The sequence below is a fragment of the Pseudopodoces humilis genome, chromosome 12 (genome assembly GCF_049639895.1).
Source record: "Pseudopodoces humilis isolate 2021_Gansu_Grassland_sample_001 chromosome 12, ASM4963989v1, whole genome shotgun sequence".
Classification (NCBI taxonomy): domain Eukaryota; kingdom Metazoa; phylum Chordata; class Aves; order Passeriformes; family Paridae; genus Pseudopodoces; species Pseudopodoces humilis.
Genome location: NC_142211.1, coordinates 19,327,520 through 19,350,600, shown reverse-complemented (window position 1 = coordinate 19,350,600; position 23,081 = coordinate 19,327,520). Strand labels below are relative to the sequence as shown.

The 23,081-nt window shown below is 39.8% G+C and overlaps 1 protein-coding gene across 14 annotated transcripts in view; it reads left to right on the top strand.

Moving 5' to 3' along the window:
- Positions 1–23,081, top strand: part of LOC148183468 (ubiquitin-associated protein 2-like) — a 227,991-nt gene that overhangs the window by 13,023 nt on the left and 191,887 nt on the right. For 12 of the 14 annotated variants that reach the window (XM_088061421.1, XM_088061419.1, XM_088061418.1 and 9 more), the window contains 4 exons: positions 7,429–7,568; positions 17,750–17,827; positions 18,687–18,797; positions 22,753–22,906. In XM_088061421.1, coding sequence (XP_087917547.1) covers positions 7,470–7,568; positions 17,750–17,827; positions 18,687–18,797; positions 22,753–22,906 — 442 coding nt within the window. In that variant the 5' untranslated portion in view covers positions 7,429–7,469. Of the gene's footprint in view, positions 1–7,428; positions 7,569–17,749; positions 17,828–18,686; positions 18,798–22,752; positions 22,907–23,081 lie in introns of those variants that run through there. The other 2 variants (XM_088061420.1, XM_088061424.1) reach the window with 2 other exon arrangements.

Here is a 23,081-nt window from a genome sequence, read left to right as displayed (position 1 = left end):
AGGAGTGTTTCAAATATTTGTGTGCATGCCTTTTTTATTGAGAAACCGCCAGACTATTCAGCCGAGTCTTCACAGAAGTATGGCGAACGTTGTTTATTTCTATCTTTAGCACACTTTTATAGGGTCCGACAGGGTCCGCAGGCTTAGCAAGCTACTATTGGTTAATACATATGGTTTACATTATTTCCTCAATACACAAGGCTATCGATTTTCTTTCATTCTCACTGCTTCAGGAGAGTTTCAAGGACACTACCTTTAATATCATCGCTTATACCAAAGGCTGGCTTGTGCAGACAGGCTTTTACTAAAATATCATGCTTTTACTCTGTTAAAATATTTTACTACAATTCCCCGTTTCTCTTTTTGCACAAGCCAGTCTTTAGACACGATTCGTTTTACAATTCTACAGATACAAGATAACATACAGCTTAAAATAACCACCTCTATTAATACCATAAATAAAATTCATTCCTCTTTCAGCACAAGAGACTTCAACTGCCTAGTGATGTCCCAGTTGGCTAACCAACTTCTGATGGGGTCACTATCTTCTTTCAGGGCATGTAACCCATTCTGTAGCTGTCTTAGTTGTTTGTGGATTGAAACTGAATGGTCAGTAAGATTCAGACAACACATGCCTTCAAACTCTTCACAACCATGTCCTTGTGCCAAGAGCAAGAAGTCAATTGCAGCTCGATTTTGCAATACTGCATGATGTACACTACTTACATCAGCTGAAAGTTCACTTAATATTATTGATGTTATATTCACTTCTTTTTTGGTTTAACAAGCTAGCCTTTTTACAGTTGACAAGCCTTTAGCAGCAGCTGCTCCTGGAGTAAAAAAGGAGGCTAGCCATATTATACCACGACCCCAAAAGTCTGGGTCTCTAACATCATCACATTGTAATTTATTCAGGCTTTCCTTTGACCATTTGATGTTTTTTATTTTACCAGCTATATTCAACAACTGGTGTAAATTTGGATGGAACAAAGTAAGTTTTCCCAAGGTAACAAGGCCCTCTATGTGGGCTAGCAGGAATTCCATTCCATGCTCTACCTCCACAAATTAAGAATATTTAATTAGGTAATCGCCTTGGTGATCGTCTTGTGAGTTTGCACTGTGAATAAAAGGCTCAAACATTATCCATCCACCTGAGGTATTGGTGGAGCCTAACAAGTCTAATTCTTTTGGGGGCCCTATGGTAACACTGAGAATTTCAATAATTTTTGCTTGTCAGCAGGCTTCAAGTTGTCTTGACGTGAAGCCAACAGTGTGATTACGCTCTCATAACATTGCCAATTGATTCAGTTGAGTTTCATTGCTAACTAAACTTTTAAATGCTTGAGGGTCCCATTCAAGGACTCCTATGAGACAGGTGCGAAAAGGATCTCCAGGTGTGGCTAGGCTTAAACACATTGATTTTTGGCCTGTTAAGTGTGCCAGAGTGACCCATATGTTCTGTCACTTTTGGATGTTAGTTAGCAGACAGTTGGTTGGGACTATACACATTACAATTACCATAAGAAGTTTGTTCCATGCAAATGACACCATGCTTTCAGAATCACAGCTAATCAGTCTTTTGTAATTTGTTGAATGAATTCCTTTAAGGTTTAAAGTTAAATGAACATTCAAATATGCTCACTTTAGCTCTTGAAGGGGGAATACTTATACTTTGTACTAATATCTTCTCTAAACTTATCAATAACCTACAAATAGCAATTATCACACAAGCTAAACTCTTTATCTTAAACTATTCTCTAACTACTTTTAACACACGTGCTCTGGTATTCATGCAATCTAAGCGTGAAAGCAATTTGCTTAAAAGGTAAAATACAGTTACAATTTGCTTTCATATACAGTTAGATGGAGTCTCTATACTCTTTTAGATCTACAAAATTCTTCTCACAAACAGACTATGATTTAATGCGATTCAGTTTTGGAACATCCACTGCTCTTGTGACGTCAGCTGGTAGCTGATCAGTGACTGACTGAGGGCATTGATGTTCAGGTTGTTCTTCGCATCCTTTTAAATCTTAAAACGGAAGATAACTGAAAAAATTGGTAGAGACAGCATCATGATAACAACATAAAATTTCTGTTGGCAAACTGTCTGTGTAGTTTTTAGACACAACTGTGTCCTGGCTGCTCCACTTCTGATCTTGTCTGGAGTACCAATGTTGTGTGGTGACGTCTGTGTTCACTGGATCTCATGTTTTCAGAGGCAGACAGTCTGGTCAGATGAACAGGTGACCTTTTTGAACCTGACAACAAAACACAGACACTTCTCCCCTTGAAGTTAATGAATCATTATGACTTAGCTGTGGAACACCCAATTGTAAATTCAGCTTATATGATCAATCTAAATTTTTACGTAAATATTTCATTATTGTGGTCCAATTTCCTAATGCATATATTACACTAATCAAATGCTTTTAGGGCATCAATTCCCCCCGTTTTTTTTTTTTTTTAAATAAAACTGAGATGTACTTTTGTCATGTACATCAGTATTAACACAAAGCCATATACACGATGAATAAAAACCTACAGTAGTTATAAATCAATCAAATAATAAACATTATTAAAAACATATGTAATTTAGAACTACCACTAACCACTAAAACACTGCACCAGCATCTCATAGTCTGCAAACAAACAGAAACAAAAAAAAAATCAGTGAAGGATTAGATAACCACCTCTGGAAATGATTCCCCAAGCCCAATTCAAAATTGATCCAGCTGTCATATTAATAGGATCAAATTTCTGAGTCAAAAAGTGACTCAAATACTGATTTGGTATAGAAGACATTTAGATCTGTTGGCAAACATTCTGTCCTGGTAAAGTCAAGGCTTGGCCAGGGCCTTAGGTTTTAAAGTGGAAACATGGTCTCTTAAGTAATTTTCAAAACACGGTTCTTAATACTAGCTGCTATGAGATGCTTACAGCAGAACAAACTGTTGAAATGCATTTGTACAAAGCAAATGATCAGAAGCCTTAGGTACCAGACCAATTAAACCATTCAGCAGTTGGTTTAATCTGAAGCCTCTCCCATGGCAGCCGACTCTCAGCAATGGTACATTTTCTTAAAATTCTGAAAACACTGAAAAATAATAATGCTATAAAAACAAAAACTGCATAGATTGGAACAACCAATAGAACTCCCAATGAAATCAAGGGTACCACAGACTGCTTTCACTTCTGTCCACAAGCAGGTGTTCATCAGTGTTCTGTCACAGTTGTTTCAGTTGTAGTCATCTTCATCTCTCTGAAAAAAAAACCTATACTTTGAAGTTTAAACAAGTGTCTTTAAGAAGACATAAAACGATTTAAATTAAACAATATTTAAACCTGGTAAAAATTAATTATGACAAAAGGAAATAACAAAACCTTAAAAGAAAATCAAAGTTATAAAACTTAAAAACATTCAAACTTAAACATAGTAAAACTTAACTTTGCTTAATTCTATTAACACTTAATCTATATTAAATAAAAACATAACTTAATCTTACTCTATTATTACAAAAAGGGAACTGAAAGTTTGGCAAATACTTTTTAAACACAATATAACAGTAACATGGATTCTCTATAATAAGTATAAAAATGTAACAAATACATCAAAATTCCATGTCATCTGGCTTTGAGAACAACTCACAGTAATTGCAAATGTTACTAAAATACTTAGAACAGTAATTTGCCTAGTATATGCTTAAGTTGGTTAGGATTTTAAAGTGCAGTTTTACTAGAGAAAAACCACAACAACACAGCATTTGGCAAGTTGCCATTCAGCTTTTGTAGCACTTTTCAAAAACATCAAGTCCTATTTTTTAACTAAAACCCAAAATTCAAATTGGTATATATGCTGTTAGAGATGTTTTCTATAACAAAAGGACTCACATTGAAATTACCTTATTAGAATTGTGGAAAAAACAAACAAATGGGTAATATATGGTTAACTTTGTCTTGTGCAGTGAAGTTTTCTTAGCTGGTTTTGTTTAAACCATACATATCTTTTGTAGATAACATTAATTAGAAGGTTGTTTTCTTAGTAGCTGTAAATCATTCAATATTTTAACATTAGGTTTTAAAACTAATTATTGCAATATAACTTTTACTTATGTTACTATTCACCTTACTTTTTTAAAAAGGGGCTTTTTAAACTTTCCAAGTATTTCAATATTTCAATACTTTCTCTAGTAAAACTCTAAAAAACTGCAACGGCATAAACTCATAATTACTTAAAACACAAAATTAACTCTAAAAGGATATATGAAAACATTTTAAAAAACCAATAAATTATGACCTTTTAAAAAACTGGGTACTATCCCGGTGCTTTTTCTTAGAGAGGGACGGGGGGGTGAACTGCCCGCTCTGCTGCTTCTGCTGCTCTGCTGTTATCTCTAAAAGGTTTGAGTGAAGTCTCCATCATTCCCTGCATACTCTCGCAGAGGGGAAAAACGGAGAGCAAAAAAAACCCAAAACTCACAAAGTTAACTTTAACAAATGCAGTTCTTTCTCTCAATATTTCTCTCATTGTTTGCAGATGGAAAAAGGGCACGATTTTACAAAAACAGGCGATGTTACATGAAAAGCCTCTCAGGGCCAGGTTGTAACAACGGTGATCATTGCAAATTATTAATTTTAATTACAGTGATGAATTTAGAACTAGATACCATATAGTTAGCGATTTTTTGGCTATTTTGTCTCTCTTTGAAACTGTCTGAGCCACCTGTTTCTGCTCAACTGTTTCTGTAATTGCTGATATTTGTCCAGCGTGGCCTTGGAGCTTTTTCTGCACTGCCGCTGCCCTGGGGGTGCCTTTGTTCTCTACACACACTCCAATGTTTCTTCCATGCCCCCCTGGGTATGGTGGAAACCAATCTATATCTGGCTTCTCTTCTTCCAGGGTAGTAAAGTTGGAACTTAGATAAGATTGTGGTGTTAAAAGTGTCTCCAAAGGTGGAGCAAATAGTTCAGGATGTATCAAATCCTGCCGTTGCTGAACAGATTTTGTTTGTTGTTTCAGTGTTTGCTGTGGAGTTTCTTTCTCCTTATTTTCTTCTCTCTGACTCTTCCCCCCTCTCTCCAAGGGTGGCATAGAAAGGAGTGCTCGCCCAGCAGTGGGAGGTAGAGGCGGCTGCTGCTGTGACGCAGGTAGAATTACGGGGCTCACAGCCTGAGCATATCTCGCTTTCTTGTTTATTAAGGTATTAATTATAATCTGCCAAGTTAGACCAAGAGACAGTGTGTCTTTGCTTTTCCCTCTAATTGTTTTCTTCCACAACAAATCTCCTATGTCTTTCCATTCTTCCGCTGCAAAAGGCAGCAGTGGGACCTGGAGGAGCCCGCACCTATTATCTCTAGCCCATAAAATGAGCTTTCCAAGGTCCATATCCTTGACTGCTTCGTTTTGTTTACGATAATGTTTAGAAGCAGTTTGTGCTGCTGCAAACCCGTCCATTCTTTGTGACCACGGGCGGGGGGAGGGTCACGACCCCTCCTCACTTCTTCTGCCCTCGGTCTCCCCCAGCAGCCTGCCTCCATTCCTCGTCTCCCCGCCCGCAGGCTCGCCTACCCGGTACCGATCCTCATCCGCGCCCTCCCGCGCATGGATCCGCTCCACCAGCTCTACCACCGAATCCCCTCTGCCCACAGGGGGTCCCTGTTCGGGCACCAGATATTGAGGAACCGCCAGACTATTCAGCTGAGTCTTCACAGAAGTGTGGCGAACGTTTTTTCTATCTTTAGCACACTTTTATAGGGTCTGACAGGGTCCGCAGGCTTAGCAAGCTACTGTTGTCTAATACACATAGGTTTACATTATTTCCTCAATACACAAGGCTATCTATTTTCTTTCATTCTTGCTGCTTCAGGAGAGTTTCAAGGACACTACCTTTAATATCACCGCTTATACCAAAGGCTGGCTTGTGCAGACAGGCTTTTATTAAAATGTCATGCTTTTACTCTGTTAAAATGTTTTACTACACTTTTTCCTTAAAGTACCCTTTCATCCTGAAAAACAAACATGGATTAAACAACAAATTGAGACCCAGTTGAGTTAACATATCTTAAATCACAGTGGGCTACTTCCAGACCATCATAGGTGAAGTTATTAGTTTGTCTTTCAGAGAGGCTAGTGCTCTCTGTCATGTTCTCTATTAAGGGTGCTTGGTTTTATTTTTTTCATTGCTTATTGTGGTATGCTCAAATTGTGATGTGTTGATTGATACTTTAATTGTTGAGTACCCATTCCTTGTGAATGCCAGTGAGCAGTTGGGTATTTAACCTGTCTAATAATCATGACAGTGTGCTCAGTTTTCATCTGAGCGTTATTGTGCACTGAACTCAGTGCTAACCAGCTTGCACCAAAGCTGCTGCCGTGACAAGTTGTGTGCTGAGGCATGTTCATACATCCGGGCTGCAGTAAAAGCACTTTGCTGCTTGTTTGCAGATCTCGTCCTGCCCAGGTACACCACTTGTAGGTTGTCCTCAGTTCCCTAAATTTGCAGGTTTTACTTCCCAGTGTCATGGGATAGAAACCAGGCAGTTAACTCTGACCTGACCAATCAAGAGATCTGTTTCCAGTTATCATAGTAACTATAAGCCATACTTGTCAATTAATCTTGTGTCAGGTGCTGTAAAAACACAGGGGGAGTAATAAATTTCTTGTTTCAAAGTAATTTTAATGATAGAGAAAGAATTAGAATGTAAGCTGACTACCACAAATGGAATAGCACTGGTGGGTGGATGTGGTTTAAGTTTTGTTTTGTTTTGTTGCCATACAACCAATGTATATTTAAAGCAGGTAATAGGTAGTTTTGTAAATAATTTCTTTAAGTGTGAGGGAGAACATAAAAATATTGGCTAGAAAGGTTGTATTTAAAGGTAAGGATCATAATTTTTCTATAGGAGAGAATGAGAGTGGGAAGTAGAGTGGACGTTGTCTATGACTTTGTGTATGTGTGCAGGAAAGCAGTTTAATTATAGGGAAGAAAGGAATGGCCTGGTTTGCGAATGTGACTTTTCTGTTAGCATTCAGAGTGGGTATGAGTGGTTAAATTCTAGGCATCAAAACAAGACAGCAGATATTAAAGAAATATAAGGAGTGATCCAGCTGGATCTGGAATTTCAGCAGAGTAGCAGATAGAAAAGTCTATATGCTTAAATAACTGGGAAATCTGTGAGATCCAGGTGTTGTCTGGAAGTAGAGATCTAGACAGACCCTGGTCAGCTGACAAAAATGCTTTTTATCCACTTAATTTACCCCTTTACTGTAAAGATTGCAATAAATCAAAAAATAGTGTATTGAAGCTGCTTTCTCAGGAGTCTCTGTATAGAGTTTGTGGTAAAGGCAGGAAGAGTTCAATCTACTACATTTGTATATTATCAGGGTATTGAATTAGTACCCTGCCTTAACTCTTTTTTTCCTTTCAGATTTTCTATTTTGTACATACGTTGTTTTGTATATACTGTATATGATGACTTCAGTGGGCTGTGAACGTACCCGGGGCACTAGGGACAAAATGCAATTTTCAACCTCTCAGCCAACACAACCACAGAAACAAGTAGTACAGGTACGTGCTACTATATAATCTTCTTTGAGTTGAAAGTGAGCATGCAATGATTTGTTTCTTCCCGAAGTCAGTAAAAACTGAGAAAAGATGTGTGTGTGGGGGGGTCTGTGGTCTTATTTGGAAAAGTCTGTTTGTTTGATATCTTGCTTTAATTGCTTAGTTATCCAGCACAGCATTAAGTTGTTCCTGTATTCTTGTCTCTGAAGGAGCTTTGTGTTCTTCAGCAACATTTCCCATGAGTGAGGAATTCTATGCCTATCTCTGTCAGGATTTCTGTCCTGTTACCTTAGTGTCTTCAGAGCTCAGCTCTTTCATATGCCAGATTCATAATGCTAGAAAATTTATGGTCAAAAGAGGAATTTGGGTGGATGGGAAAAGCTTTGTTAGATCCATGTTGTGTTCTACAGCATGATTCAGCATATTTAGAAGTCACAAACCCCTAAACTTGTGCAGTGCCTTCACAAAGTGAAATGAGGATGGTTGTCCACCAGCAGACTCAAGTTATTTTGAGTATCTGCAAGATTGAAATTAAGCTCTTACCCCATTGTCTTGGTTCTCAGCAGCAGAACAGTTGTGTGCTTGTCTGGGTTAAAGTGCAAAATGTCTCTGTTCCTGGCAATTCATTATTCTTTTGTCAGGTACTTTTCAAAATTTGATTAAATTCAAGAATTGCCTTAGTTCTCAGTCTAGAGGTGCTCCCCTGGGAAATTGTCCTATTTTCTAGACTGATCTTTAACATGGAGGGGCTTTTCTGCTCTGTACAATATTAATTATGTGACCTCAAGCCCTTATCTCCTTGTGTTACAGTGCTTTGCATAGTGGTGATTCATGCTAATGTGTGGGTTTAGAAAGTGATTTTCAACAAATGAAGTTGAATTTGTTTTTGCTTTATAACAAGTAAGGGTGCAGGACTATAACAAGCAGGTTGATAGAAGTGATGGGTTCCTCTTCTTTGATGTTTGCAAGACAGCAGTGGAGTACTTTGCCCAGTTTTGGGTTCCCTAATGCAAGACAGACATTGGTGAATGGGAGCAAGTCCAGTGAGGGGCTGTGAAGATGGTTGAGAGGCTGGAGCACAGGATGAATGAGTGGTGACAGAGGGAACTGGATTTGTTCATCCCTAAGAAGGCAAGACCAGGTTGTCTTCTATTAAGATACCTCATGAAAGAGTATAGAAAAGGTGAAGCCAGCCTCAGAGACAATGGCACAAGTTGGAACACTGGAAATTTCAGCTGTTAAAAGGAAAAAAAATTGTTTAGTGCAAACACTGTCATGGATTAGAGAGGTTGTGGGACCTCTATCTGGCCTCAAGCAGCTACTCTGATGGGACATGCTCTCAGTGGGAGGTTGCACTATCACTAGGATATATTTGCAACTGATGTGATTCATTGATTTTAGGCATTAAGTCTTAGACCTTTTTCTGCATTTTTTCCACTTATTCTACCTCTTGCATAATAGATATTGGTTTGGTTATTTCAGTGGAAAAGATGATTATTTAATATACAGCAGATATGTTTTAGTGCACCATATATTTTTACTGTTTAGATCAGATAAATCTCCTTATGCTTTACAGATCAACAAAAACATGTGGGATGATACTGTTCAATTACCACTGATTCATTTTTTGAATGTAGAATAATGTTGCTTTCTCAAATGGAGATTTCATTGTCATAGTCACATTGAACATCATTTAAGTTATTTAAGAAGTTACATCACACTTCTTTTTCATTGTTTCTGGATAATAATTATACTATTTTATTTTAAAATCCGGGCCTATTACTGTCACTTTGTGTTTTGCATATTCTGTTTTCTTGTAGTTCAAAGTTTTAAAAAATTTCCTTCACTCTGTTATGCTGCAAAGATAATGTATCTTGTAAGGTTGAATAAAGTTCTAGCTGCCTTAAGATGCTACCATTTTCTTAGTTGCAATTAAAACTTAATTATCCTGTTTTATAGGATACTATAATGTCGCTTGTAACAATGCTGCCTTAAAAACAAAGAAGAAACACGGACTGGTGAAAAAAAGCAAAACTTTTTGTGACACTAATTTGGTGTTTGTGCAGTAAATACATCTTGTGGGGTTTTGTTGGGTGTTTTTTTCTTCTGAATCTTCAATTCTGTGTGCAATCCACTGGCATAAATGTTAGTCATATTGCACCTGCTTGTGTTTCTAAGTTTTCTCCTTACACAGGAAAATTAAAGATATTGTTATTAATTTGATAGTGTTATAAAGTTTGTATATTTTTGTCTTCTAACATGGACTTGAAAAAAGTTGGTTTACAGAAGAAATTAATCTCAATGGTTTCCTGTTTCTGGTCAAATATCCCATCATGTCTCTATAGAAATTACACTGAATGTTTCTATTCTGGATATCTTTAAAGGAAATCTCTTCACGAGCTAAAAAGTTGCTGTGGGCATGAGGAGGCTGAAGTCAGAGCAAGAAGATGGATCATCAGGACTTAATTTCTGAAACCAGCAGACCTTTTATTTTTGCTCTCTGCTGAGCTCTCAGTAGATACCAAGAGCAAGCTCCTTCACACAGAGCACTGCACTGACTCGGGAAGCTTTTGCAAAGGTTGGCACCAGGGCTGGCACAGGGAATTCCAGAGCAGGCTCTCCTCTTGTGATACTGATTGTCATATGAAGCTGTCAGCATGGCACTTTGAAAATGTGAAGTAGTGCAGAGTACTTAACTCTGTTACTGTCTTAGTTTAAGACAATTATATGGGGTGGAGACTCCACAATGAAATACCTCCTTGTAGTTTTAATCACTCCCCTTTCACCAATAAGGAGAAATGAATGCAAGAAGATATAAATGAAAAAAATAACAGTTTGCTAAAAAGAAAAACAGTAATAACCACTAGATACAAAGGTGCTGAGTCACCTCGTCTCCCTGGGAACAAAGAAAACAAGATGGTGGAGAAACCCCCTCATCCCAAGATGATGGCAGCTGTAGCAGCCCACGTGGCCTAGAGGACAAAGACAAGATGGCAGAGAAGCCCCCTTCTCTGGATCACTGGCAGAAGGAGAGAACAAAGGAAAATCAACACAGCAACTGAATCTCTGCAGTTCCACAACTCCCTTCTCCCTCAAACAACCAACAGGGGACAGGGACAAAGCAAAACCTGGAAAAATCCCTATTTTTGTCCAAAAGGCTTCAATGCTGCTGAAATGCTGGAAGAAAATTCCCTCCTTGACATGGCTAGAACTGGAGCAGCAGCTGGAAAACTTGTGGAGAATGGGTTTGACTCTTCCTTGGCAAATGGCAGGTGGCTGGAACTGGAGTAGCAGCTGAAAAACTCATCCCCTCCTCAACAAAACAGCAGGCAGCTGTGGCAAAGGTGTTTTGAAATCTGCTCTGAAGTAGCTTCAGATTGCAAAATGCAGCTTTCTGGTTGTAACTAGGAGATCTGCCCAAGGCAACCCCCTCAGGAGCCCAGAGAGAACAAGAGAGCTCATTGGTGTGCATTTCCTGTTTTTAAAAGGACTCAGCCCCCCTCCTTTCTCTGAACTGGGGTAAAACACACAAGTTCCACTTCCTGGGTTGTCAGGTCTTAAAGAGACTAATAATCTTGGGTAGGTTGGCATGGAGAAGATATGAAATACATGAGGTTTTTTGGGTCATCTAGGTCACCTAGGACAGTTACAAATGCTGATTGTCTTGGAACATTGCTGGTGAGCAAAACAAATATTACTTCCCTCAAGGAACTAGGACAGCTGCAGTAACTTCTTAGCCAATAAACAGCTGGTGGTTTATGGTGGAGTAATTTTTTAGACTCAGGATTTACACTTTGTGATCTCTAAAGCTTGCATTTGTGGTAAACTCCGAAAATGAAGCAGTTTGAGACTGATTAAGTCTGAACTTGTCAGGTACAGAATTTAATGTGGGTATCCTGTGAAGTTAAACTGCCTAGGATGAATCCTTTCTGTCAAGAATTTCGAGGGATGATGTGGTCCCCTTCTCAATAATGAAGTCTTCTGCAGTACATCAACTTGCATTTTGGGTCCTGGCTCCCTTCAATATCAGCCTTCTCTAGCATGAGATAGTAGTCTCTTCTTTTTGAGCAGAAATCAAATGAGGTCCAAGTTCATGTAGCATAGTTATTTTGAGTATTTTCATGGGAGTGCAGTTCAAGTAGGCTGCAGATGCTGAACTATGAAGAGTGGCCTGTATGATGTGCTGTTAATGTTTTTTAGTGGTTTTCTCTTTAGGGTAGCCATAGCCTACTTGGGTTTATGGCTCTTTACTGCATTCATCCATTTTAGTCTTTCAGCTTTTGGAGAAGTTGCCAGCATGGATTTGTTGTCCAGAGATGTTACAAAAGCACCAAATATTTTGTCAAGAGCAAGATTTTTTAGGAGTTTTCAGAGACTAGTATTCAGTTATAAAAAAAGGAAGGGCAGCTGTTCATGAGGCATGACTCAGTCTCTAAGTGCTCATAAAACTACAGTCAGGTGGTGTGATGGCTAACAACTGGCCTTGAAAGCCTCACAGGCACAAGTAACCATGACCTTAACTCGATCAGCCTATACCTGTGAAAGAAAGGAAACATCTTTGGGAGAGAGGGCACTGAGAGGTGGAGGGACTTGGCTGCAGAGAACGGACGCCAGCCAGTCCCTGACGAGCATGTACGCAGGCAGCTATTGGTCAGTGACCAAGTTTCTAGCCAATCGGGGTCAACCATATGAAAGCAATTGGTGAAAATAAAGTTTTGGTATTGCTGCATGAACCTCAGAGTGTTGTGTCGTGTGTCTCAACTGCGACAATTGGTGACCCTGACATGATGGTGATAGCCTAGCCACGTGGAGAGTGAGGTGATGGAGCCCAGTGGAGAGAGACCAGCCTGGACAGCTGACGACAGCGTGGAGAGGTGTAACAGTCCAGACGTGTAAATAACAGGGTGAGCTGCTGGGAACATGGGGGGACAAGTTTTAACAGAAGGTAAAGCTATAGTGAATGTATGGACCCTTATGTTGAGCAAAAGAGGGATTAAATATGGTGAACAGGCTCTGCAAACTTTTACAGTTTTGCAAGAGCCAGGTTGTAAAAGCCACTACAGAAGCTGCTTTCAGTATTAAAAACTGGGAACAAGTTGATAAATTGATTCTTGAGTCAGCCTCTCAGGGAAATAAGACTGCTATGAGTATTATGAGTACCTGGAGGTTGGTGCTGGATATGTTAAAACTGATATAAGCCAAGCAGAATGCGAAAGCAGCAGCAGAGGTGCTGCAGGTGCCTCCTGCTGAAACATCCCAAAATGTAAGAGTGCCAGGGGGAGCAGTCGGGGGGAATAGGTGCTGCATCGGGTTTGCAGGCAGAGAGGGAGGATGAGAAACCAGAAAGGGAGCAGCTTTCATCTGAACTCTCTAACCCTGCAGAGCACTGCACCGCCAGAGCCCCCCTGCCATCGGCATCAGGTGCACATGTGCAGTGCATGGGTCTGCCTGTGCCGCAGCTGCCGGAGGCATACACTCTTGGTTTCATGCCCTGTATTACCATTAACCCGCTCAGTCCTCCTCTGCCTGCGGCTGATTGGACAGCCCAGTCACTACTTGGCATGCCCATTCCCAGCCTCAGCGTCCAAACAGAGCCCAGATGCTGAGTGGCGCCTGGCACCGGAAGCACTGGCAAGGAGATGCCAGCACCTGGGGCTGTGGGATGCCACGTCCTGCCATGTCCACAGCCAGGGGTCAAAAAGCCCAAGGAATGCCGCACAGCAGCTGCCATCTGCAGCCAGAGCCCGACATGGCACTCTGAGCCAGCTCTGGCCACACCGAGAGCTGCCACCCCAAGGGGTCCCAAGCAGCTGGCCCCACGATGGGACCAGGGAGCAGGGCATGGACAGGGCTGCTGCAGGGAGCAGTGGGTGGTGCCCTCCCAGCTGCCACAGCCCGCCATGGCCCACTCACCCGTGGCGGTGCAAATGCCCAGCATGCAAAGTAGACCCAGAGGAACTATTCACAAAATTAGGATGCACTGAGGAAGGCTCCTTTGGTGAGGTCTTGAAAAGAATTGATAATCAGACACAGCAAGTGATTACCATGAAAATTAAAGACGTTGAAAGAAAAACTAAACACCCTTAAATTCCTAGTTCAGGAACAATTAAATCAAGGACACATTGAGCCTTCAACAAGTCCATGGAATACCTCTGTTTTTGTAATTAAAAAGAAATCAGGTAAATGGAGATTACTCCATGACTTAAGGAAAATTAATGCAGTTCTGGAAAGTATGGATGCTTTACAGCCTGGAATGCCATCCCCATCTATGATACCTGCTACCTAGGACATTTTGATTGTTGATTTGAAAGACTTTTTTCACTATTCCCTTACATCCTGAAGACACCCCAAAATTTGCATTTACAGTGCCCTCCATCAATCATGCAGCACCAGTTGAGTGATATCAATGGAAAGTGCTGCCACAGGGTATGAAAAATAGCCCAACAATTTGTCTATGGTATGTTGCACAGGCGCTCTCAATAGTGAAAGAACAATTCCCAGGAGCATATTGTTATCATTATATGGATGGTATCTTGATAGAAACCCCAACCAAAGAAGGCCTTGTGCAGATTTGGCCAAGTTTGATGTGAGCACTGCAAGAGTTTGGGTTGCAAATTGCACCAGAAAAGGTGCAGCAGCAACCCCTATGGAAGTACCTGGGAGTTAAAATATTAGATCAAACAATACAACCACAATTCAATTTGCAACCAAAGTTCAAACCTTAAATGATTCTCAAAAATTTCTGGGTATCATCAACTTGGTAAGACCTTACTTAGGGTTAACCACTCCACAACTATCACCCTTGTTTAATATTCTCAAAGGTGATGCTGAGTTAACCTCTTCAGGGAAATTAACTCCAGAGGTAAAAACTGCACTTGAAACAGAGCAGGCCATAATGAACAGACAAGTTTATTGGTTGTGTCCTCAAGTTTGTATTACAGTGTTTGTTGTTATTGTTGATTTACACCCTACAGGTATCATTGGTCAATGGGACACTCATTGGTCTGACCCACTACACATTTTAGAATGGATCTTTTTGCCCCATCAACCTAAAAAGACAGCACCTACTATTTTTGAATTGATTGCACAACTGATTATTAAATGCCATCAAAGGTGCTTGCAGCTGAATGATAAAGATCCCTCAAAAATTATACGTGTGCAAGAATATTTTGAATGGTGCTTTGCAAATAGCACAGCTCTACAGGGCACCTTACAAAACTTTACAGGGCAAATTACCTATCACTTACCCAGTCACAAACTGCTACAACTGAGACCACTACGTTGTCTTTGAAACCACTAATTGCACACCCCTGAAAGGTCTCTCAGTTTTCACTGATTGATCTGGGGAAACAGGGAAAGCTATTGTGACCTGGAAAGATGACAATGGATGGCAAACACTAGAGGATCACAATAGTGGATCAACTCAGTGGAATTATGTGCTGTAGCCATGGCTTTCCAATGTTTTCCTCATATTCCATTAAATATTGTGACCGATTCTGCCTATGTTGCAGACATCACACAAAGATTGGACCAAACATTACTAAAAAAAATTGATAATGCTGTACTATTTGAACTGTTAAAATCTTTGTGGCATGCAATCCAAGCTAGAACTTGTCCCTATTATATATTGCATAATCAGAGTCATACAAATTTGCCAGGCTTTATAGCAGAAGGTAATGCTTGAGCTGATTGGTTAGCTAGCCCTGCCTGGACAGTGCCACATCAGGTATGCTGGCACAAGCAAGAGTATCACATGCCTTTTTCCACCAAGGTGTTCAAGCCCTACAATGACAATTTTTGCTAACAAATACAGAGGCACACAATATTGTTAATACTTGTGCTGATTGTCAAGGCTACACTCCACCACTGCAGATGGGTGTTAACCCCCGTGGTCTGCGAGCCTTAGAAGTTTTGCAGACAGATGTCACACACATTTCAGAATTTGGTCACTTAAAATATGCATGTTTCAGTAGATACTTTTTCATCTACCATGTGGGCATCAGTTCACACTGGAGAAAGAAGCCGTGATGCCATCGCACACTGGCAGTTAGCCTTGGCTGCCCTAGGCATTCCTCATACTATAAAAACTGATAATGGCCCTGCATACCTCTCACAAAACACTTGACAATTTCTACAGCTCTGGGGTGTGTCGCACCACACTGGTATTCCTCATTCCCCTACAGGACAAGCCATTGTTGAGTGTGCCCATGGCACTTTAAAGCATATCCTTGAAAAACAAAAAGAGGGAATGTGTGGTGAAACCCCACAGAGTAGGGTGGCCAAAGCTCTGTACACTTTAAATCATCTAACAATACTGCCGAATCCCCCAAATCCTGTCCTTTAAAATCACTTTTTAACATTACAGTCCTCTAGTGATGTCCAGTCACCCAAGCCTAAGGTATCGGTATGGGATCTCATTATCAACAAATGGGAAGGTCCTTGGGACCTTGTCACTTGGGGGTGCGGGTATGCCTGTATTTCCACAGATGCTGGTATTCGATGGGTACCTGCTCGGTGTGTGTGACCTGCTCTACCCTCTGCTCTGGATCACAACCAACAATGCCTCTCTGACGGCCCCACAGCAGATGCCATAGAAAAGTAACCAGAACAACTGTTTTGCACCCGCTGTGTGGAAATATGGAACCTTTGGAACAACAATTTACCTATGACTTCACTTAAACCTCAAGAGTCAAACAATTTAAAGACATTACTAGCAGAAGGATGTGTAACTTTTAATTATGCGCCTGGACATGACATGTAAGACCAAACTGAAACAAGAAAGCAAAATGTTTCCTCTGATAGTTTCTGGATTGAATTGTTTATAACAAAAAGGTAAATGAAACTTCCTTAAGTTTGAGTGATTCAGTTATAGATGTAAATAGCCTGTGGCATCCCACCCAGTGAAATTGTGCTGTTACTGTTCTTTTTTCGTTAGCTTCTGGACACAGTTGTAAAAAATTTGATGACATGTTGTGTGAGAGATTTTAGATCAGTGGCTGGAAAGGTTAGGCTTGTCAAGTCGGGTAAAGAGTCTCATTTGAACTGGGCTCATCACCTTTGTGTTATCATAATTGTTTCAGTCATTGTGCCTTGTTTGTCATCCTGTCTGCGAAGGGCTCTGCAGAGGATGACAAAAACTGCCTTTGTAGTTGAATAACAAAAAGGGGGAACTGTGATGGCTAACAGCTGGCCTGAAAGCCTCACAGGCACAAGTAACCGTGACTTTAACTCAATCAGCCTATACCTGTGAAAGAAAGGAAACATCTTTGGGAGAGAGGGCACTGAGAGGCGAAGGGACTTGGCTACAGAGAACGGACACCAGCCAGTCCCTGATGAGCATGTACGCAGGCAGCTATTGGTCAGTGAACTGGGTGACACTAAGTTTCTAGCCAATCGGGGTCAACCATATATAAGCAAGTGGTGAAAATAAAGTTTTGGTATTGCTGCATGAACCTTGGAGTGTCGTGTTGTGTCTGTCTCAACTGCGACAAGGTGGTTATTGGGAGAGGTGTGGAGAGTGATGTGAACAGGCATCATCAGAGATGCGGTTAATTTAGAAATACCAGTTTGTTATGATAAAACTATCTCTGGAGTTGTAGATACTAAATAAAAGTAATATCAAAGTGTAAGCTTCTGTGATAAATTTTATTATATGGTTGCCTTGTCTGTGTGGTGAGCTTTAACTGTGGTTCAAACACATTAGAATATGTTGAAATTGCTTCTGTTCTAGCTAACTATTTAGCTATAAAATGGGCATAGAGATGTTAATCCCTTCCCTGTAGCACCACTGTGCTTGTTGTATATATTCTTTTTGAGAATCTTGAGATAAAAAAAAATAAAGTGACGCTCTAGTGACCGGTGACAGGACCTGAGGGAATGGCCTGATGTTGTGTCAGGGGAGGGCTAGGCTGGATATCAGGAAGAGGTTCTTCCCCCAGAGGGTGGTTGGGCACTGAACTGATTTCCCAAGGGAATGGTTATGGCCCAAGACTGCCAGAGCTCCAGGAGGGTTTGGACAATGCTCTCAGGCACATGGTGGGATTGTTGGGGTGTCCTGTGCAGGGCCAGGAGTTGGAATTTGATGATCCCTTCCAAATCTGTGTATTCTGTGATTGTGATAACTAGGAGAATCTTAAAAATATATAGTTAAATTTTGTGTACTTTATTGGATGTTTGTTTTTCAGGCAACAGCAGAACAGATTCGCCTTGCTCAGATGATCTATGATAAGAATGACACAGATTTTGAAGATAAAGTGAAACAAGTATGTTTCTTATGATTCAGAGTTTTTATGCCCTGCAACAATGCTGACTTGTGTTTTGGAGCTAGAGCATGTTTCTGATTTAGATTAAACCTTTCTCAGAAGGATAGAAGTTTCACTAGAAAAAGGTACTCTTATTGCCCTGTAACATCTGTTTTCAAAAAATTGTGTGCTAATATAGCTATAACTGTATGGTTACACTGGTGTATTTTCTTTTGGCCTTTAAGCAAGAACTCATCTGTGCTGATCTCTTACAGACTATACCTCTTTAGTATGGTCCCAATTGAATAATTGTCAGAATAAAGAGTGCATTCAAGTTGTTCACGTGTGCACACACTTGGGGAAAAATGTCACCTGTGTAAACTGAGTTTGCCAATATATTGGTTGTTTTTCAAGAAAAGTAAAAATCATAGAATCATAGTTTAAAGGTAAATTGTGGTATTATTTTAAAAAATAATTTGCCCTTCCAGAGCTGTGTATGCAGCTTTATTGACTTTTTCTTTGTAAAACCTCCTCTGAAGCAGTGCTTTTTGTTGTTATAAACTTGTTTTGGTGATGTGCCAGAAGTGAAGTTTTGTGCTTCCTGAAGCCAAAGTACCCTCACCAATAATGCCTTTAGCTGTGCTAGTGGGAAGGATAAGAACCAAGTTCTGCATAGGAAATCTGCAAGCATAAAGTTAAAGGGAAAAAAAAAAAGTGAGAGAGTGCTTTCTTGATTATCATTTAGTGTTTACCTTTATTTAGGATTTTAGTTTGCTCTGACACAGTAGCTATGTGCGTTTTTGAATCTGTGGTGATACTAACTCTTATTTTCTTACAAAGATAATTTAAATATTTTAACATGTCTGACTCTTACTGCCAGCTTATGGAAGTGACGGGGAAAAACCAGGATGAGTGCATAGTGGCACTACATGATTGTAACGGGGACGTGAACAGAGCAATTAACATATTGCTGGAAGGAAGTTCAGACACGGTAAGGTTTTACTTTCCTATTAAGCTGGGTTTTTTTGTTTCCACTTCTTAGAAGTGATTGTGAAAGTCACATTTTGGAAGCTTTCAATTTCCATGCCTCCAAATTATTTTGAAGGAAATGGAGACCAGGACAGCTTTTCTGCTGCATGCATGCCTTAGACTAGGCTGAACCTTGAACATGTTGTGGGTGTTTAGCTGGTTTCTTGCAGAATATTTTGGTTTACATTTACACACAATAATTTTAACTCTGCAACAGAAATCATTGCTCTGTCAGACACAGGCCTGGTTTTTGCTCCAATGTTTGTAGCACCTCCCAACCATGAGACCCGAGTCTAAGTGTTTGCCTCAAAGGATAATCTTTATAAACCTAAAGCACAGGTAGATGTTTGAAGTTGTGCGGCTTTTGTAGGTTTGCATTGCCAGTATTGAATTTGGAGGTTTCCACATCTGAAAGTTGCATTGACAGCATTACTAATGGAAAAGAGGATACAAGTATCCTTTCACTGTTGTTCATTTGCATAACTTCATTGAAAACCAGAAAGAGGAGACTAAACAATGTGTGTATAACAACAAATAATGTTGCTTAGAATGTTTCACAGAGCAATTTTCTATCCCAAGAGATACCAGGAAAATGTCTTGCTGCATCTCAAGCTTTTGCTGGAGGGACTTCTTACAGTTTGTCCAAGACAGTAAGCTAGATTCCATCTCATCTAAATTGGGAAAGAAACCTGGACTTCCTTTCTTAATGCTGAACATTCAGTATTTCTTGTGATTTGTCAGGATATGTGGTCTGTCTTATTGTTAATGAGGAAACCCACCCCCACTCACCCTAAATCTAGAACACATACTGTTCTGACTGAGAGGACTTTCCTATCCCCTTTTCATTTATCAGAGCTGAGGTCATCTGAAACACAGAAAGAAATATATGATACTGAACAAACTGTAAAGTTGGGAATAGAAGAGAGCATATCATGATTAAATTGTGTTGGTAATGTGTTGCCGCTGGTGCTGAATAGATCACACGGACACAGCTCAAGGTGTGGTGAAAGGAAGAGAGAGTTTATTTTTCCTCCCAGGATTTATAGGTTTCTGACCATGGCCAGGGATCGGATGGTCAGGATAACACTTTCCCACTGCACTGGCCATGAGAAATGTCCATCACAAGACATGTAACAGAAAGAATGTACACATCTCTATGTTTACAGTTACTGTCCTGGGAAAGTCTTTAGAAAACTATGTCAGCAAGCTCAGAAGCTGAGTTTTCAGGGCGACAGTATGTGCTGGTTTTGTGTTCTTTTGTACTTCTTATATTTGCCATTTTCAAGCTGAAAATCGTTTTCTGGCTGATAGAGAATTTTAAATGCTTCCTTACTTTAGCGAATTTTTTTATAAGTGATCATGGCATGGAAGAAACTTTCTGAACTCATTTATCAATTAGAAGCAGCATATCCATATATTGCTCTTTTGACAAGTTCCTCTGAACCAACTGCACTTTGTAGACAAAATGCAACTCAAACAAATGTAGACAACTTGAAGGACTCAAGAAGGAAGGAGTATTAATTAGAAGGGGTTCTCATCAGAGTGTGAATAAACTTATTTTTTATGCAAATTTGTGGGCCTCCAACTTGAAGGCTGTTATACTCCAGAACACTTTAACTGTGGATTTGATGTAAGGTTGGAAAAGAGGTGGTACTAGTTCTGAATGCAGATTCCAAAATCTCTTTTTTTTTTAAATTTCGCTCTGCTTTGATGCACTGGAAGGTTTTTTTACCACATTTGGAAGAAGATGTGTCTCTCCAAATTGGGGAATTAAAAGAAGGAGTGATAGCTAGAATGTCCATTTATAATTTTTTTGATACTCTGACAGTTTTGTCTTCTTTTTAAATGCTGTAATATTTAAGGCTTTATGCTCCGTGACTGTTAGTCTTTATGAAGATTTCACATGCAACAGTTGTGTCAGTCTGTCTTTGGATAGACAGAAGCTTGTGGATGAGAGTTGAGAAGGGCATGTTTCTTTGCCCAAGACTTCTATTCATTTAACTTCCTACAGTCATAAGATCCATTTTATGTCTGACCATGTGTTACTTCCTAAACATTTTAAGACAGAACAAAGGGGACCTTTCAGATTATTCTTCATTCCATGTAAGACCAGGCCAGCAAGGCAGCTTCTGTTACATATTTTTGAAGGTCAGGCCCACAGCAGTCATTTGGGTTGTCTCAGGCATCCTCAGCTGAAATTGTAAGGGAGCTAATTGATTGCAAAAAGAGACAGCTTCAATAGTCTGTGATGGATTCCCATGCCCAGAGGTAGCATCATACTGTATCTCAAAGGATATGCCCAATGTTTTGAGGCTTTCCTTAAAATTATACTCTGGGAAAGCATGGATCCAATGCTTTCATAGTCATCCTTTTACTGATCCTTCCTAAGTCATGTAAAACCTTACTAAAGAGAGGCTGCTTCCTCTTTAGCTTTGCAGACTCATCCAGTTTTGGGTATTTCTTGCAATTGTTCACGATTTTTGGCACCATGGCCATCAGTAAAATAGTAGTACATTTTGAAATTTATAGATTTGGTTCTTCAGTTGTCCGTGGAGGTTGGGTTTTATTCTCCTGTGAAATAACTAAAGTTTTAGGAGTATTTTAGTGCATAATACAGTTACACAGGCTATGGCAGATGAAGCCATGTGATAATTACTGGGTGAAACAGTTTTCTGCCTCACAAATTATGTGGTGTTGCTCAAACACATAGTTTTGTACTTCTAATCTGTGCTGTCTGTGCTTCACCTAAGCTGGTTTATGGCGATATAGTCTTCTATACTGGAGGTGAAATTGAAAAGTGATTTCAGCCTTCTTTCCATATCATGTAAAAAAAAAAGAGAATAACTATTCTTTTAGTACTTATTGTGTCCAAAGGAGATACTGAAACATTGAGTTGATATTTGTAAACTGCTTTGTTACCTACTTTCTCAATAGAATTAGTTTCCTCAAGTCTAGTCATTTTGGACTCTCTGATAATTTCCTACCGTGTGAGGGCTGCTGAGTTGCTGTTGTCTGAATTGAGAAGAGATAGGATAGGACCTGAATCTATTGATAGCCAAGCATTTTTGTTGAATGCAGATGCTTGTCAGAGGTCATGGCTTTTTGTGGTGCTTCACAGGTGATGCCATCTCATTTGCATGTGCAATTTTATCTCTCAAATACCTTACCTAGACTAAAATCTCCTAGAGATGGGGACATATACATAAACCTATCTGCCATCTTAATGCTTTGCACGTAATACCTTTTTTCTTTCTTTTGCAGCTAACAGCTCAATAGACTAACTGTACAATTGCATAATATGAGTTGCTGTGCTATTCTTGACGAGTGTTTTAGTTGTTTTATTTTCAATTTCTATAGCACTGATATGACCCCTGAATTTATTTTAAAGATGGAATTTAATATTAAAGCTAAAGCTCCAGTTTTCCCAAGTTATTATTTTGCCATTTTGTCTCTTGGTGCTTGAATTCTAGTACATCTGGATAGTGGTTCCCCCCGGCCATGTGCTTACTGTCTATGTTCAATGATACTTATAAGCATTTTATCATTTCCTTTGGAGAAAAGGATAGCTCTGTACATGCTCCCTTGCTAGATTTATGGAGGTAGTTGAGAGGGAAACTGTTGCTTGCTTTGCAGAATTTCTGTGTTGTGGTCATATCTAGGCTTCCTTGAACTAGTAAAAATCCATTATAGCCAGAAGTATTTGGGATTCTCACTTTCCATAAAAAATCCAACTTTTAAAACTTGTTTTTGTTTCATTTCTTTCAAAAAATGCAACTTATGTTTCCATTTGTATCAGTGTAATATGTATGTATGGCTGATTTTTTCCCATGAAATGGAGGGATGTGAGGTAGAAGCATACACTGAGAGCTGTCTCTTCCTTTTTGACTTTTGTATCTAATTTTATTCTATCCAAATAGACTTCTTGGGAGACTGTAGGGGGAAAGAAGAAAAACCTTGGAAAAGAAGGTTTGGAAAACAAAGAGAACAGAGAGAAACGAGGAGACAGAGAAATGATCCGTGGATGGGGAAGTTCCAACAGATGGGGAAGAGGAGGCAGCCGTGGCCGAGAGTGTATGTATAGAGGTTCATTTTTAAAGATTCAGACACTTTTTTTGCAGCTGAAACTGGTTAAGAGCAAACGCTTAATGGAGTAAAGTCTGTCTGAGCTATAGCTCCGCAGTGAAGGGATCATAACCTGTTTATGCAACAGATATGCTCAATCTGTCTGTGACTTGGTTTTGGGATG